Source organism: Acomys minous (assembly GCF_964271855.1).
Source record: "Acomys minous genome assembly, chromosome: 11".
Classification (NCBI taxonomy): Eukaryota; Metazoa; Chordata; class Mammalia; order Rodentia; family Muridae; genus Acomys; species Acomys minous.
Window position 1 is genome coordinate 115,942,326 of NC_140492.1, and position 19,420 is coordinate 115,961,745.

Consider the following 19,420-nt stretch of genomic DNA (forward strand, 5'->3'; position numbering starts at 1 on the left):
CTCCACTGGACACTCATCTCCTGCCTATATAGCCAGGGGGTCAGCAAGAGGATGATTGTGGAACAGCCAGACTGACCCCTTGTGCGTAAGTCCTAGCCCTGGTGCTGGCCTCTTCCAGGAACTCCTCAACATATAGAGAGGAACCTAACCCTGTTATGAGCAACTCTCTGTGCTCACACACAACAATATACACACCAATATCTGTCTATCATATATAAGCGCAGACAAATTAAACCACCTATGGAAGACTCTGCCTTCTCAAGTGGAAAGAGGATGCTACACCAACCAAACACTATTAAAACCACTAGGACAAGCAGTGAGGTCGTTCTTACAGGAGGTTGGGGAGGTACTGTGACCTTTGACCTCTTTGCCTCACCAGAAATTAAGGGCAGAGTCAGTACTTCTTTTTAAAAGTGTAATCACATTTTGAGCACTAGATTTTTGCATTTTGGGATGGTGTTGGTGATTAAATGAACCACGCCTCCTGTCATATTGATCAAACACGTAGGTCCCCATTAGGACAATTTTAAAGCACTTCCAATTTTGTAAAACCATGGGACTTACACTTCAGAATTTTCCATCCCCAGCTACTTCTTGCACGTCATAGGAAATCTATTCCATTTAAAATAAAGAAAAGATTTTAAATTGAGTCACAAAAGATCCAGAGGACTCTAAATTCAGTCCAGTTCTTCTTTGAAACCACAACTGATGAAAAAAAAAGTCTTTTGTTAATTTCAGTTTGTGTTACATTCTTAATTTCATTTAAATGTAGGTATTTTGTAATTTCCGTTTCCTTTCATGTAAAAAAAAACTCTGTATTGGGGATTATGGACATAAAGCTTCACAAACTACATCAATCCATTATAAACTGGTTTATACATAACAGCCCTTTTATAAAAAAACAACAACAACAACAACACGAAACATACCTGATGTGATATGGACACTCCAGAGCTATCATTTGACATCAGCCTGAGTGTTTTTTGCCATGTAATGTGATATTTTCACAGCCTTTTTCCCCCTCACAAAAGCTATCTAAAAGGATGAGAAAATTACTTCCCACTGGGAGTTTATACTAAATATTTTATTTAACACATATTTGTAATTATTTATATCCAGTGGGTGACTATTTTCTAATTTTGAAGCAAGTCTTACTGCATAATGAGTTTATCAAGCACTGATTTTTCCATGTCACATGCCATCTACTATAGCATGTGAAATTCCCTTTCAATATAGCAGGAGACTTGATTAAGAATATGCAACAGTTGACCATGGAGTTGCTTACCTCCCTTACAAGCAGACACCACACACTGGAGAACTGGAAGAATTTTCAGTGTGAAGTAAAGATTTATTTACACACTAGGTGCCTCAAAGTGTAAAGAAGAAAGCAAGAAGAAAGAGTTGGGATGCTAAAATAACTGTTGCCTCTGTTTCTGACTATCTCTAATGTCCGACTTTGATATCAGTGGGAGGGAGGGATCAAAGGCTCACAGAAGCGAAGAATGGAAAAGCCTAAGCCTTGTGCATCCTGAAAACTATTCATACATCTTTCAGAAGGAGACAGTGATGATTCTCTGAAACCAGTTACCTGGACACATATTAATTTGGCAAGTAGAAGGTGACGGGGTACTTCAAGAAAAGCTGAAAGAACAGAAATATAGATTCAAGTCCTTTGCCATAATAATAAGACAAATAATCTCCCAGAGAACATAGAAAAGTTGCCTAGGAAAATATGCAGTTGTAAAAGGTATTGAGATAGCACAGGGAAATTGAAGAATGTAAAACATTTCACAAATAAAGAAGATGAGAAGAACAGAGTCTGGCCCACTGGGAGAGCCCTGTAAAGGGGAAAAGTGTACTTTCTAGAAAGCATAGGAGGCCCTCTCTTTCCAGCCAGGCCTGGTGAGCTAAGCCTTTAATATAGGTTTGCAGGAAGTGGATGCTGGAAGATTGCATGTTCTAGACTTGTTGGGATTATACAGAAACCCCAGGCTGGTGTAGACTAAGAAGTGAAATGCTGCGTCTCAAAGCAGTTTGTAAAATAAAAGTTAACAAGCTGGGGATGTAGCCTCCTCCTGGTAGAGTGCAGGGCTTGGGTTTCTTTGGTGGGACAGTCTTCCAAAGTTAGGGAATGTCAAACACTGGTTTGTGGACCTACAAAGTAGAAATACAATTATGCATAGAGTTTTGACTTGGATAATAAACACATGTATCTCTCTCCTCCAAATGGACACCTTGATGTTGATGGAGCATTAACCAGGACCTCTCAAATCACCGGCTTGGCGCTCTACGTGGAACTAAGTAGCCAACCAATAAAGGAAATTTTAGAAGGAAAAATACGTAATAATTTCTCTGGTTTATTATCACTTACGTGGAATGGGCTCAAAGGATATAAGAAATTTAGTGAACAACTCTAAGAAGTTACAAGTCCTAAGTAAGAAAGTAAGGGTTTGTTATAAGGTAGTTTTAGCCATGTTCCTATTTTAGAGTTGGTTTTTTTTTTTTTTAATAATTGGGGCATCTTTTTTAAAAGAACATTTTGCTGAATAGACAGAAGAGAATCTGGTTGCTGTTCCAGATTTCTGCTACAAGACTGATGAACACCTGGAGTAGCATAGCACAAAGTGATCTGGAAGCCTGCCAGATTGACACTATAAAGTCACAATCTAAGGGAGAGAAAGAACATTGTCAGATAAAACTATAAAACTGGATGTAATGGAAAGACATCAGCCATTACAGTCGAACATGTTATGCAAGCAGTACAGGAAAAAGAGAATTTATAGTTTAAAAAAAATAAAAGAGTAAAGGAGGGACCCAGAGTTGTGTAATCAGAGCCCAGTCATCAGCAACATTCGGAGTATAATTCAAGATAGTAAAACGCGGAGATTTGTTGCTTGAAGCACGCGATCATAACAATGAAAACTTGTACTTTGTTCAAGGAGAAACTTGAAAGGAAGAGTAAATAGACTCTACATGTCATGAAGATATAAGTTTATGTGGGACTCATCAATTCTAATTTTGATAGCATGAAAGGAAATAGTCCAGTGGAGATAAAAGAAGAGAGAGAGAGAGAGAACAGACTGAAACAGCAGAGAGAATGTTCTGCAGCTTGCTTACTGAAAGAAGGTCTTGTTCCTGCTCTTAGAACTAACATTAAGCTTGGATCCTGGAACTGTGGCTGGAGAGATGGCCCTAAACATAAGCAGCCAGAGGCAAGGTCATGTGAGCACTGTTTACCTAAGGAGTTAAAGGCCTTGTAGGTGGGGAAAGAATCTACATCTTAGTTGAAAGGAAAAGTGCTGAATGGTGGATTTAAAGATCAAGATGAGGCAGAAAACAGTAGTGGTCAGCAACTGGAAGGGTTAAGGAGTAGGCTGGGATGTTGTGGAAAAGCTTGTGATAAACGATTTGATTAAAGCTGTGGGCAGAGAGCAGTGAAGTGCTTGGATTACCCTTGGGAGCGATGTTTAGTGCACAAGAGTTGGCCGTGGGTGGGAATATTGACAGGTGGCACCCTCAGCAGCTTAAAATTCACAAAGACGCCAAGCTAGCAAAGGAAAACAAATACAGTGGTGCTGAGATTTTTTTTTTCTTCCCTGTAGTCTGTTAAAGGTCTCTCATCTGTCCTGGGGCCAGTTTAACAAAAACCTGATAAGGCATAGATTTTTAGCATCAAATAGTTTAACGTGAAGCCTGGTTCTCCAGATTTCTTCAGCGGTGACCCTGAACGAGAGATAAGCTCTCCACCATGTTTGCTTCAGTTTTCTTCTATCTGTGAAACAGGAATTATAACGGCAGTGCTGATATCACTATGAGATGACTAATGTTAAATATGACAGCATACTCACAGATGAGCCTTGTGCATTATAGTTTCTACATAAATGTTGGTTTTCTTTTAGTCCCAACAGATGCCCAAAAGTAATTGTAAGGTCTTGATCGGCCTAGCAGCAAATTATTGTCAACCATCAAAGTGTGTGTGGGAAGCCAGGCATGGTGGCCTGTAATCCCAGCACTCAGGGAGGCAGAGGCAGGTGGAGCTCTGTGATTTTGAGGCCAGCCTGGTCTACAAAGTGAGTCTAGGACAGCCAAGGCTACACAGAGAGACTCTGTCTCAAAAAACAACAAACAAGTGAAAATGCATGTGAGAGAAGTCTCTCCTGATGGTCAAAGTGGCTTTTAAAGAAAGTGATCCTGCTGGGCAGTGGTGGCACGCACCTGTAATCCCAGCACTTGGGAGGCAGAGGCAGGTGGATTGCTGTGAGTTCAAGGCCAGCCTAGTCTACAAATCGAGTTCAGGACAGCCAAGGCTAACACAGAGACCCTGTCTTGAAAAAAACAAAAAACAAACAAACAAATAAAAAAGTGATCCTATTTTCTCATCTGAAAATGATGGTTCTCTAACTCAACATGCTTTTGAAAGACCTGAACCTTCTCAAATGTGCTTGTTCTACAGATGCATCTAGCCTAGCTACAATTGTAACTGGGCCTCAGTAAACAGAAGCTGAGAAAATTAATCAATAGGAAATGAATTGCTAAGTAGCTGAGATTGAACATGAAGGCTAAATACTTGAGGTTTCCATAAAAAAGAAAGAAAAGAAAAAAAGGTGGCTTTTTCCTCCATTTTTTTTGACAGTTACATACATGTGTATAATTCATCTTGGTTTCAAATTTAGCTGCCCATGTTGTATTTTACCTAGCAACTCTACAAAACAGTAAAGAAAGAAAAAACTGATTAAAAGTTTATGTTAAATTTATTACCATTTATCAATACAAATAAGGAAGAAACATATTTTCATTGAAGTTTATATTGATAGATAAAGGGAAATTACAGTGCACATGCTTTAAAAAAAACATAATTTAAGAAACATCTATTGGAAGAGACAAAGACAAAAGGTAGGTTAGGTTTTACACATTGTGCTGGGCACAGAGGTGTTTATGATTTACCCCTGCATGTGTGTACGTGGGTGTATTTTGGGATAAATCTTCAAACAGCTTTTAAGTGTTTTCTATAACTTGTCCCTTCTCTAGTTGAAGGTCACGGTGTGAGTGTGTGTGTTTGCTTCTAGTTGTAAGCATGGCCTTACACTTTGGATTTCATAGCAGAGTGTGACAGGAATTATTATATTTAAACTCAAATACTATCTATTCAGAACATCGCAAAGTATGATTTCCCTCACTGACACTGAAGACCAGCTACTTGTAAATTCCTCACACAAAACAATCCTTTTTTAGTAGATGCCACTCATATTCCGAGACACAATCTAGCAATTAGAAAGAAAAATATTAATATCTGTGAAATTGTAAATGTCTTTAATAAAAGCATCAGCTCTGAGGATATTTCCTAAACTGTTTATCTCAATAATAGTTATTCAAGTATTTATGAGATTCAGAAAGTAGCAAATTTACAGTTATGATGTAGCAACAAAAATCATTTTATGGTTTGGGGGCGTCACCACGACGTGAGGAACTGTATCATGAGGTCACAGCGTTAGGAGGGTTGAGAACCACTCTTCTAGAGTTTGGGGCACATGAATGCAGAGGGCCATGTCTGACGCTCACAGGACAACCTCACATTAATCCTCGTCTGCCTTCTTGTTTGAGGAAGGGTTTTGATGCTGTTCTTGCTGTCCTGGCACACAGAGGTTCTCCTGTCTCACCACAGGAGTGCTTCGGTTACAGGCAACTGTTGCTATATCTGGCTTTTACATGGTTCTGGGCTTCAAATTTAGGTGTTGGGCATGCTCCGCAAGTGTTTTACCTTCCGATCTACCTAGTACTTACTACATACTACCTTCGACCATCTCCATCCCAGGCACATCTTCCTGTTAAAATCACAGAACTGTTTCCACTGAGCTTTCCTGATGTGGCAACATAAGTGTCTGATAAGATCATGTCCCACACCTGACAGAAACCAGTACTGCACAGTCTCCTTGCTGCCTCCTGGAATCCAAGGGTGGTGGACCTTCCCTGATTCACTAACTTTGTTCAATTTACTTACCCTTCAATATGTTTCAATGCATATGTAAATGTGCCTCATTAACTTTTAAAATATTGTTTTTCCACTGCTAAGAAAATGTTTCCGGGTCTGGAGCTATAGCTCAGTGGTACAAGCACAGCATAAGTAAAGTTCTAACTTTCCTCCCCATTCCTTCAGCATCACACACAGATAAAATAAATTTAGAGACCAGTATGGAGACACACACGTCCTGGAGTCTCAGCTGTATGGAGACTGAGGCAGAAAGAATACAAGTTCCATGTTCAAATACAGCCTGGGCTACATAATGAGATCCTGCCTATAAGAGAAGGAAGAAAAGAGGAAATAAGAGAAGAAGAAAAAAAAACAAGTAAAAGAAAGAAAATGCTTGCTTATTGAAAAAAATAACTATAACTGAGTGCCCCTCTTACCTCTTTTTAATTACCCATGCCCTACATAATTTGAACTGTAGCAGACAAACTTGGCTCTGCAGCATTTTAGAAAAATGCTTGTCCTACCTCATTCTCTGAAAAAAAAAATATTGTGTGATTGGAAACTTGAAACTATGTTTCAAATAAGCTGTGTGAGATATTCTGACGGTCATGTGATGGTCATGTGTGAGACAGTCTTCCCATTTTGTCCTGATGCACATCACCTGGATGGTCCATTTATGTACTTTGTGCTTTATTACAGTTTCGAAACACTGAAATGAACCTATACACACACACACACACACACACACACACACACACACACACACACACACACAAAGAACACAGCTACAACCCAGAAATGAGCACACACGACTTCACATTCTGGCATATCACTTTGGAGAACGTTGGCACGATGCTGTGGTGCAGCCCATCTTCTGCATTGGAGTTCCTTGGTCGTCGTTAATGCCAGGTGTTGGTTTGTTTGCTTTCCTATGAGTTCTGCTTGGTGAAAAGAGACAGCCAATGTACGAATACATTATGTAAATTAGCTCAGTTATTAGCCATAACTCACAATGCGATGAAAAGTTGTTTTCACTGGGATTTTAGTGATCAGTGTCTATTCATATAATTTAAAAATAACTTGCAGCTTAAGGAAATTAGAATATATGACTGCACTTTGGAAATGCTTTCTTGATCCCAAACAGATTGCATACATTTTAAATGATGCTGGACAGAAGGTACTCTATTATGATCCTTCCATCATTTATGTTAATATTAATAAATATTAATAAATAAAACCAATGTGCATCATGATTAAGCAGATAAAGGCTGATGTAGTTTTGGAGCCAAATTGTCAGAAGAACCTTAGTGGGGTACCCCCACCTCTAGTAACCGTGACTTCACCTCTGAGTCATGTTTTATACATTAATATATGCAACATAATGATACCCTAAAATGGAACACAGTCTACGTATTACTAATATCTCTTCAAACATAAGTAAATAACTAAATTGTGCATGGGCCTATTTGCCAGTTTATAAATTATGTATTTTTTGTTGTTGTTGTTTTGAAAGGGGTATAATAGCCCTGTAGGCTAAGAGAGTGGGGGAGTCCCAGGGCGTGATGATAGCTCGTAAGAGATACTTAACCGTGAAAGGAAGGCACTGGCTACAAAACAAAACAGCATGCATTTAACGGAGAGCCAAAACTAAGTGTCTCAGTATGTCGGTGACTCACTCTTTATGGATTATTGATCACCAGCAAAGAATGAACACTTGAAGAGTTCCCGTGAGCTTTCGGTTTGGAATGGAGCGTTGTACGTAAGACTGTCGCCAGCACTAGATCTGAGCACAAGCCTGATACCAAGGACTACAGCCACAACATTTCTTTGGTACCACTAGCAACACAGAGCAAAGTCCTGATGCTGTTGATTGAGATCAGATGCCTGCCTCACCGAATTCCAGGGCACTTTAAATCTTTCCCAATGAAGACTGTTCTATTTGGCCCTCCGCCTCACACTAAATGGGGCACATGCAGCAGATGCAATAGAATTTAACACGATATAACATGGATTATTTGAAATTAGCATCAAAATATGTTTCTAAAAGTTGATAAGCCTTTACAATACCATCAAAAACAAGGATGAGCCTCTAAGAATAAGCACCACCATCACCAAAACAAACAGTTGCTATGGAGATAGAAGGTAGTACCAAGTTGCAGGCTTGCATCAATGTTGCAAACACTCTTAAAAACATGCATGAATCTGTCTCAGGGCTAGTTTGGATACACACATCCTCTTCAAACACGCTTAGTGTATCTAGAGTCTAGTACAATTGCTCAGGGGGCTAAGAGGGCATGCTGTGCTTGCAGATGACCCAAGTTCGGTTCCCAGCACCCATGTCAGGTGACTCACAACAGCCTATAGCTCTGGCTGCAGGAGATCCAGTGCTCTGTGAGAGTTAAAGTTTTTCCATAGAATTTACTGCTAAGTGGCAACAAATGCTCAAATGAAGAAACCACGAGATTTTTAGTTATCCAAGATTTTATATTTTTTGCATCAATCCATTTTATCAATGTTCCTGAGTCCCATTAAACTCTAATCAGGAAGGCATATAATCATATATGCCTAAAAAGTGTATTTTTGCTTAGACAATAGAATTAACAAAAGCAATTTTATTTAAATGCAATTCTGTTAGACTTAATTTACATAATGGATTGAGAATAAACTAGTAACAGACACAGTTTTGTTTTGGAGCACTCTTTACTCCCTTCTTCATCGTCATAAAACCATGACCTTTATTGTATTCGTTTAAGTACTTATTTAATTTGGAGTGTGGAGTATATATGATCAAAATATATTGTATACATGTATTAAATTCTCAAAGAATAATAAACAAAGCAAAGTAAAAGACCATTGAAAATTTTTGCCTTAAATAAGCTTAAATTATATTTAATCTCTTGTATTTTAACTAAGTTCACTTTAATACTTACTTGTAAGATAATGCTGTTTTAAATCGTATTTTTTCCCTAGGGAAGTGATAGTTGGATGGAAATTAGATAGAAGGGTGGACTAAAAAATTAGGTCACTAACCAGTTATCCATAATAAATATTATAGCTTGAACCAACTTAAGCCTAGAAAAAATTATGAGCCAATTGCTTAGTGCAGCATAAATACCCATGTGGTACTGAATTTTCCAAATCCTTTCCCAGGTAGTACTTCTCTTGGAGTTAGTGAACTGAAGCTGAAGTTGGGTTTTGTATCTTTTACAGTCATGTTATCTAATAAAAAGTAATACTTAAAGTCAAAAGTCATTTAAAAAATTAAGCAACAAAATATAAATGACATTATTGCTCAAATCAAATAATTACCCAAGTAAGTCCTCGGGCATTGCTACTAGGGCATTTAAATAAAACACGGCTATAAGCCAAAACTGTTCTGTCTCCTCCAGTCTCAAAATTGATGAGCATAGATATATTTGAAATGGAGACAGGATTGAAGAGCTTTATGATACTTTGGAAACATTAAATAAAAAGCTAAGATATTATTAACTAATTAGTACATAGATATCGGCAAGCATATTCTTTCAACACACACAATCAAACCATCATCATCAACAGCAACACTGATAAGTTTTCATAGTTTTCTGAAATTCTTTGAATTGTTTTTAGAATGCTTTCCCAGACTGGAATGCACTGTGCTTGACATGCCAAATTCATGTCTTTGCTCTTACCCCCTCCACCTAAAGCTATATGCGTGCACGGTGGTAGTATTGTATAGTCTAGAATACAGAGACCATTATCTCAAGAACTGTCAGAGGCAGATAGGAAGATGCTAACTTGTAAAATGTCAGCTGAGCAGGCACAGAGATAGATGCTTATCCTAAAGCACTGGAGTGAGATTTACAGAAAACAAAACTGCAGTGCTAAACCAACATGGTGTGTGACCAGACAAGCCAGCTTCATTCAGCCCAGTGGTTGCAGTGTTGCAACTCTCAGACTCACTGTGTCTGATAAGTAGTCACAGAGTAGATTGTCTGCATAAATAAAAGCAAAATACAACTGTGGCAGTCAGCCACCTCCCTAAAAATCTGGGTAACGTGGTCTGGAGTGGTTCTCAGGGCATGAATACCTTTTAGCCAGTCCTTCAGGTAATATTGCTGCCAGACTTGAAAACCTATGATGTAAAGATATAGCTGTGAGTATATGTCATATGCAGGTGATTTGTTTTCCATCTTTAAAGCTAATTGCTAATGACCAGGAACAGGCTATTGATTGGGAGAGTTTTATCAAAGGCAATTCACGCACTGTTTTTCAAGTGCTTGCACTATTTTTGGATCATTCACTTGTTTAAAAGAGGTAGGGATACAAGTTCAGATTAGAACATATCATTTATGGCTACATATTAGACCTTTTTAAAGCAACAGAATTGTGGGGGGGGGGGCGCACATGAATGAGCATGCATGTGTGTATCTATTGAGAGATGGGAGACTTGGGACTGGCAGATCTGGCATGTTCAAATGCTTCAAGGAAGACCAGTGGGCTGGAGATCTAGGAAAAGAGTGACATTTTAGTTTGAGTCTAAATTCTGTCTGGAGACAAAAACTCTCTCCTATCCAAGAGACTTTTTGCCTTCTCTTAGATTCTTCAGCTAATTGGATGATTCTCATTCACATTACAAAGAGCTTAATGACTGTTTACTGATTTAAATTTTAACCTCACCTTAAAAATTAGAGAAACGTGTGGAGTAATGCCTAAGGCTCCACAGTTCCATGTTCGAGGGAGGTACCAATAGGAGAACCAACAATGAAAACAGTAGTCTCTGACATCACCAACAAGGAAACTGTGTCTCTGGGAGCCATTTACTTGTATGTCTGCTGATACTTCATCCTACGTGTCCAGTTGGAGGCATTTTGCCTTGCTATAGAACACATGGATTGGTGCTCACAGCATTTCCTTTGGCCAAGGAGAAAGAGGAAGCAGAGGAGGAGAAAGAAGTGGAAGAGGAGGAGGAGAAAGACAAGGGATAGAAAGCGGAGGATAAGCAGGAGGGAGGGCGGGAGGACACTGATGGTTGGATCACCTCCATCACTTTGCCTGCTTCTACTACCCAAATGAACGGTGGGTGGGACATTTGTCTCTTCTAGAACAAATTTTCGTTTTCCTGCTCTCCATTTAGAACTCCTACCTGGCTATGCATTCTAATCTGTTAGACTAAGACCTTAAAATATTCTGCTATATGAGTGACCTTACTACACACCGCAAAGAGAAGACATTAGTTTCACCTGAATGTCTCACCCGTCAAACCGGTAGAGTGTGAAGTAACTGTTACTACTTTAATGTATTTAGTTTGGAGATAGATTATCCAAAGAAATAAATATAAAACAACTAGCAGCCAGAAAAAAAATCTAGAAACTCAAAACAAGCACTCTTTTTTTTTTTTAAATCTTGAATCAAGTGTGGTGGAAACGTGAGTAAAACTAGTGTATAATAAAGGCTGCCATAGAATTAAATGTTTTCTGAGAAGATCTGCTGGTTGGCAATAATAATACCATTATCTTCTGATATCTACATAATAGGTCTTCTTTGATATAAGGGGGATACTGCAGAAAATAAATGTTCAATGATTTTTTTTGTCTTAATCCCGTTCCATTTCTAAGTTACAATGTAATAAATTGTGAGTTATCTTAGACTGTGTCCTGCCATTTAAGCAGAGTAATAATCCCATTGACTCTATCCATAAAATATTCTTCAAACTCAATCACTTCCTTAGTCTCCACCACTGCTACTCTAGATCACAATAACTTTTGACTTGTTTTTTTGTTTGTTTGTTTGTTTTACCAATATCTGGTTATTTTTAGAATAGGACATTGAGAGTGCTCACCATGAGCTGGGGAGTCTTACTGGAGTCAGCAGTGACCAGCACCTGCGGTCTTTACTGATTAGCCCCTCACTTCCATATCATGCCGCAGGCGCGTACCAGCCTTTCTTAGTGCCTGGAACTTCCCAAACTATTTCTTGTCAGTTTTGGCTTTTGCCATGCATGTTCATTTTCATGTTTTCTGATATGCTCTGTTAAAAAAAAACCTTTTATTACCTTGTTATACCATTTTCAATAGATATCCACCCACCTATTATTTTATGATAATGTTTTTCTCCTGGCAAGATATAGACAGAATTTTTCAACCTACTTCACTGATGTATCACTTCTGAACATGTAAGCAATTCAATAAATGATTCAAAATCTGATATCGCAGCACATTTGTAAACAATAGTGAATGTCTAAATTTGGCTAAGAACATAGATTCTACAATGAACCACTGGTCTACTTAACCAGTGAATTCAAAATAACTGCTTTCAATTGTTATCAACACAGATCTTGTCTATAGATTCAAATATTTGGGGGAGTCTTGCTTTACCCCGTAATAGGCTAGTTTAATAGAATGTGCACATGGCTCTCCAATAGATCTTAGTTTCATTAACATTCGTATTCAAATATTATCATTCCTAAGTGACTATCACTCAGGAGCTCAAATGGCCTGGCCTTCTACAACCCATCAACAATAGAAAATCTCTAGCATGCACCCAAATTTTAATCTGATCTATATGTCATTGCTTTGTTGAATTCTAAGTTATAGATTCATCATCTTTGGCATGTAGTTGCTTTGCGTAGTCCTATGATTCCATGAATGCTCTTAATACTAACAGAACCATACCACATCAGTTTCCTTATTCTATGCCACCACTCTAAGCGTGACTGGAGAATAAAGCACATATCTCCCTGAACCAGCCAGAGTAGATTCATAGTTACAGCAAGTAGAGCTCAAAGTATATTTTTTATTATGTGACATTGTAAGGTTAGTGTATGGGTTTTTATGGTAGCCATTTCTCATATATGAAACTATATAGTTGACTATGGCTTTGACATCTTTTCCAAAGTTTCTTGGGAGAAGTTTGCAATATAAGCAGCAGAAAGTAAGGAAAATTTAGAGACTCAGGAGTTGAGGAAGCTGGTTACGGACTATCACTACCTCTTCTTGTAACGCAACTGAAAGCTCAGCCACATGCTAACAGCCCAGGGATGTATGCAACACCTACCTATGGAATAATTGCCACTAAAAGTTGACAATCTATTGGGGCACAGTTGACATAAGTTCAAATTTAATACTTGGAGTCTTCATATTCTGATGTCATTAATGAAAATCTCTTAAAATGGATCATATGTTGCATTAAGTAAGATAAATGAAAATTGATCGTGAGCATTTTCTTTTTGTATTACACTTTATTTACACACTGCCTCTCTGTCTCTGTGTGAGTGTGTGAGTGTGTGTGTGTGTGTGAGTGTGTGTGTGAGTGTGTGTGTATGTGTATGTGTGAGGGTGTGAGGGTGTGTGAGTGTGTGAGTGTGTGTGTGTGTGAGTGTGTGTGTATGTGTATGTGTGAGGGTGTGAGTGTGTGTGTGAGTGTGTGTCTGTGTGTGAGTGTGTGTGAGTGTGTGTGTGTGTGTGTGTGTGTGTATGTGTGTGTGTGTAACATGGCATGTAGGTACAGAGGTGTGTTTAGGTCAGAGGACAAGCTACAGGAGTCAGTTCTCTCCTTTCACCATGTGGTTCCAAAGCATTGAACTCAGGTTGTCATGTTTGGTGGAAGCTGCCTTTACCCACTGAGACATTTTTTTTTTTGCTGGTCCCCATGGCTGTTTTAAAGACAAAATTAGTAAAGAACTAAAGCAAGACTAGAATGACACATTTAAGAACAGCTAGGGATTAACGCAGACTCCCACAACTGGTCAGCTCACACAGAGTAAAAGATTTTGGAGTGGATCACCCTAAATGGGATGACTTTATCAAACCCCTCTATGTAGAGGAAATTTAATCCACCAACATGGCAGCTTTTATCACATCCATATTTGAAAATTATATCCAACTCAGAGGCAGGAAAAAAGGATGACAAATCAGAGAAAGATTTGATAGAATGGGTTCTGCTCTGCTCAACTCTCATGAGAACAAAGAAAAAAGAGGCAACTTGAGGAAGAGCAGCACAGAGAGAGAGAGAGAGAGAGAGAGAGAGAGAGAGAGAGTGAAGGGGAGGAGATAGTTTTACAGAGACAGGTTGTAGTGAGAGAGAACAAGCTTAGACACAGGTGAAGACAGGAGTCAGAAAATGAGAAGGAGCCAGAAGATTAGAACAGATGCCTAGAGTTAGTTTGAGGCCTAGCAGAGCAATTCACTCAGAAGCTGAGAGAAGCCAGTTTGAACCAGTCAGCTTGGAGAGGAGTTTGAGGCAGAACAGATGAGTTGACTCAGCCATCCACAATTCAGAAAGAGCTAGAAAGGCTTTGCTTATTCAGCAGTAAGGCTTCAGCACTCTAGGCCTAGGTTAGACTGTTCAGAGGAAAGAAGCTTCCAGGACTGGGCCTAGGTCAGCACATGGAGGCAGTAAGCCTTGGAGATGACAACTATGTAAGGGAATACGTCACTTTTAAACCTCTACTCAAGGCTTAGGAATCTATGAAAAAGAGGAGGGGCTGGGGCCAGACATTATGATTGCTTCCAAAGGCACTGTCTTCCAAACACAACAGGACAGAACTGCATCAGAACTCACAGAGAGTGTGGCAAGAGACGTAAGACCTTCACAAGTTCAAAGCAGAAAAGTGGATGTGGAAACAAAGCCCACCAGTAACCGAGAGAGGAAAAGGCAGTTTTCTCCAGTGCAGTGTCACTGGAATATCAACCACACTCCAGGTCAGGGGCCAACACTAAATATATATATATCACTTGGGCGGCATTTAGTTAATTTTTATTGTTTTTGTTTTGCTTGTTTGTTTCCATTTTTCTTTTTCTTTTTCTTTTTGTGGTTTATTTGGGAGAGAGAGAGAATAGAGTCAGGAAAAAAAGAAGTCGGGTGGGCAGGGAGGTGGGGAAGATGTGGGAAAAGTCGGTAGAGAGAAAAACATGATCAAAATGCTAAAAAAGGGATTGTGAGTGCCAGAAGGAAGCAGGTGTCCCTAAAGTATGGTCTTTAGGAGATTTTAAGTAACATGCATTTCAGGGAGCAGCTGCTCTGTCGCCCTCTGCTCTGCTGTGGGAAAGCTGGAGGACCTGGCCTCACTGGTTGGGCTCATAAGGGCATTCTCACAAGGCACAAGTATTTCTTGCTTGCATCTGTAACACACAGTGCCGGAGCCTGAATGCCAAGCTGTGTTCCAAGGAGAGATGCCAAGGGTCAGTTTGCAGAAATGTGTCCAAATGTGCCATCAACTCTAAGAAGCCTGAGAAACAAAGCCAAGCCAGCCCTTACACAGGGAAGCACACAGAGAAACACGGGGGTCACAGCTGGGAACTAGGAGGTAGCAGGGTGCCAAACCCTAGGCCGTCCTTGTTCTAGGTGAAGCACAGGGTTAAACAGGCCAGGATATGGAAAGGGCTTGGGACAAGGAAGATAGCAAGCAAATTGGCTTTTAAAATGTAGCCTGGGTAGAAATTAATTCTACCAGAGGGGATTTCTAGGAATGTAACAAATTTCCAGGAATGCGACAGCAAATGGAGCCTAGGCAGAAAAAGCTGATGAATCGTGGCTCCTCTTAACCATATGTTAAATGGTTCAGTTTCTAAATAGAGTTGCATTTTGACCGATAATATATTTCCTATAGAATAATATGTTATTAATATAAAACATCAGGATTATAATAAGATACCAATTGACTAATTTCTTTCTGAAATAGCTTAGTTGGGTTGTTACTCAGAAACCTCCTTCCAAAACAAAACAAAACAATAACAATAACAACAACAGCAAAAGCCCACATGGGATGGGCTTCTAGAGCGAAGGTTTAGGAGTGAATGCACATGACATTATGCATATGTAACATGCTTGGATTGGGTTTCCCTGAAACAAACTCAAGTACAAGAACCCCTGGGCTAGCGACTCCCAAGGATAAAGCTCTCCGGGGAAAACAGCAAGGGCTCCAGAAGAAGGCAGGGAGCGGAATAAACCAAACAAAAGGCGATCTCTAGCAAAGCCGCCTGTTCTAAAACCCGGATACCATGTGGCTCCATTATGGGCCGTACCTAAGGATTATCTTACCCTACCAAAAGAAAGACAGCTTTCATATTATTGCATTGCACTAACCCATCATTGAAAGCCTCCTACAGGAGACGTTCTTGCTCCCTTCATAGGAAGGTGAAAGTGGTCCTCATTTGCATGAAGTCATACACACTGGTTGACAGAAACAAAAATGCAACAGATCTTGGATGGGGACTCTGTGCATCAGGAAATGTATTAGATCTCTGGAAAGGAGGCTAATAATTGTGGTAGGCTTAGAGATATTACTTTATCTATGTCTCAAAATCCATTAGAGCTTTTATAGCAAAAGCAATTATAGAAGGGACTTGTAGTTTCTAGGCAGTAGGGCTGTGTTGATCACAGTTCTACAGGCTGGGAAGTCCAAGATCGAATTGCCAGTAAAGTCACTGCTGAACAGGCACTTGGCTTCAGAGATGGGCCCTGCTTGTGGCAGATTTGCAAGAAGAAAAGGGCAAAGGAATTTCCCTGAGCCTTATGAGAGTTCTAATCTCATCTGTGAAGTAAAGCCCTGATGGATTAATCACTCACTTAAAATACATTTTAATACTATTTCCACAACTGAAACAGTACAATATAATTAAAAAGAAAGAAAGAAAATAAAATCATTCCTGCCATAAATCATTTCCTTTCCTGTACTTTCAAATAAACAATTTAAGGGCTGGAGAGATGGCTCAGCCATTAAAGGCTAGGCTCACAATCAAATAAACAATTTAAAATTGTTTGTTTTTGTTTACTATCTCTACCTATATTCATACAAAAGTTTATACATAAATAATATACTAAAATATTACTAAATTATATTAATGCTATTAATACTAAATGATACCTATGCTCTTTTATTTCAGTATGTTATTTCTTCCCTCTCCTCATACAATTTTATTAACCAGGAAGAGAGTTCCATCTATAGCACAATTGTCCTCAAATTTATGGCCATCCTCCTGCTTCAACCATATAAGGGCTCTGAGGAAAGTTCTAAGTTACCACACCTGGCTGTCAGTGACTTATTTCTAAAGGATGTGTTCCAGGAAGGTGAGTTTCTAGAGTAAATGTATACATTTTTAAATTTAAGAATGTAAAAATGTAACATGACCTGGCATTTCATTGCATAAACAGGAACAATCAGAATCAAATTTTGAAAAGCTTCTGTAGACAGAATCACCGATGTATTTTCCTCTTACCATATATGTATGTATGTATGTATGTATATATATATATATATTCTATATAATCAGATCAGAAGATCCAATCTCTTTCTGTCCCTGTCTCTCTGTCTCTGCCTCTGTTTTTCTCTCCCCTCTCCCTCTCCAATATACATCACTATCGCTGTCTACTAAAGAACATTTGATTTTCAGCTATTTCCTATCCTTTCACAGCATCTTAAATTGATTCTTTTTTCTATAGTTCTCCAAGAAAAAAATCCAGTGTTCCTCCCTCCCTAAAACAGCAAACCATATCCTTTGTAGTAAGGATACAGGAACTTTCCAACACCTTTAAGGTTGTCACATCACTGTTTTCCTTGAATGTGATTCTACTTGTCAAATGATCTCTCTGTGTTTTTATATTATTCCCCTCAACTCTGGCTTCATACAATAGCCAGAATAATTCCTGTTCACCTTAAAATGAATTCTTTCTCTCTCTTTTCTGCTAAAAAAAGGCCCCTTAGTTTTGCTGACAAGAGATCTCATGTGTAATTCACATGGTGCCTAATGATAAAATGATACTGAGCATTTTTCATGTGTTTGTGATCCTTTAATATACCTTTTAATATTTTCACAATTTAATAATTTTAGTCATGTCTTTTGCTTATTATGATTTGGAGCTCTGTCACATACCTAGGCAACATCTTTTTTTTTCAGATGCACATCTTATGTATCTTTGATCCATATCTGTGGACAGCCTCTTCATTTCTTTAATTAATGTACTGACAATCCTAAAGTTTTAGTTTGGAAAAAAACAAGAAATGATCATTTTTATAGTTATTATTTATGAGCCCAAGAAACAGTTCTTTTTCTGAGCATCATGAGGAGGTCCTTCTGTGTTTTTAACAAATTATTTCATGATTTGGGCTTTTACATGTAAATATATGAGTCATCATGAATTACTCTGTATGAATAGTGACAGGCAACGGTTATGTACATAGTTAGTTGAAATGTGTCCCTTTGTATACTACTTTTTGCGTAATTTGTAAAGGATTATCAAAATATCTTTTTAAAATAGTTGAAGCAATTCACCATTGAGGACACTAGGCTTGCAATTTTCTTTGGTGGTAAGGTTTATGCATTAAGAATACAATATCTTTAATAAAAGGGCTTTCAAATTCTCTATTTTTGTGGAGAGGGGATAGCATTTTCTTTATTTTGATAAATCCACTCATTTTGCCTAAGCTGTAAAACTTATTTTTTTGTGTGTGACCATTCATCTTATACTGTTACTAGTTTTTAACATGCAAAATGCCCTTTGTTCATTCATACATTTCATTTTAAGAAAATTCATCATCCTGCACCAGAAAAATACACCTATAATAATCAGTTAAGATAGATCGATGTATCATCACCCAATGCCCGCGTCTACATAATGGCTATATTTTTGTATTCTGTGGGTATTTACAAATGGCCATTCTGTGTTCTTTCCCTCTTCCTTCCTTCCTTCCTTCTTTTCTTTCCTTCTTTCTTTTTTTCCTTCCTTCCCAACTTTTCGAGACAGGGTTTTCTATGTAGCCCTGGCTGTCCTGGAACTCGCTCTGTAGACCAGGCTGGCCTCACACTTGGAGAATCTCTGCCCTCCTCCGCATTTTCATCATGCCTTTCCCATGCTCACCATAGTTATTAGCTCATTACTTCTAGCATTGAGTAGTATTCCAGCATCTGAATGCAACAGTTTATTTATCCACTCCCCTACTGAAGAATATCTTAGATGCTTCCAAGTTTGGGCAATTATGAATAAAGTTGCTATAAATATTTATGTGGAATCTTTTGTGGGAGCATGACTTTCCTGTTGATTTGGGAAAATTCCAAGGAGTGATTGCTGGATTATATGCTAGGGGTATGTTTACTTTTGTTAAGAAACTGCCAAACTCTTCCAAAGTGACTGTTTCTTTTCTTTTTTCTTTTTTTTTTTTTTTTATTCCTACCAGTGAGCAAAACACTATCTTTTCTTCCCACAATGTGTTATTCCTCATGAATGTACAGTTGGAAAAAATGATGTGAGTCTATTTCTGGATTCCCTGTTCTATTACATTGATGCATTTGTTAGCTCTTTTAACAATAGCATACTGTTCTAATTATCATAACATTATAGGAACTCATCTTTTTTACTTGTTTGTTTTGTTTCTTTATAACAACTATAGAGTCCTGTTGAGAATATCCAAAGAACTGTTTTTGAGGATACTTTGATTGGATTGCTTGGAAAAACGTAGAACAGCTTGACAAGAAC

The 19,420-nt window shown here is 38.5% G+C and overlaps 1 protein-coding gene across 3 annotated transcripts in view; it reads left to right on the forward strand.

The window, feature by feature from the left end:
- Window positions 1-19,420, forward strand: part of LOC311609476 (large ribosomal subunit protein uL2-like) — a 25,512-nt gene continuing 6,092 nt past the window's right edge. The window contains exons 1-2 of one of the 3 annotated variants that reach the window (XM_084802597.1): window positions 1-81; window positions 16,876-17,017. In XM_084802597.1, the coding sequence (XP_084658723.1) occupies window positions 16,915-17,017 (103 nt within the window). In that variant the 5' untranslated portion in view covers window positions 1-81; window positions 16,876-16,914. Of the gene's footprint in view, window positions 86-16,833; window positions 17,018-19,420 lie in introns of all 3 variants that reach the window. The other 2 variants (XM_084802596.1, XM_084802598.1) reach the window with 2 other exon arrangements.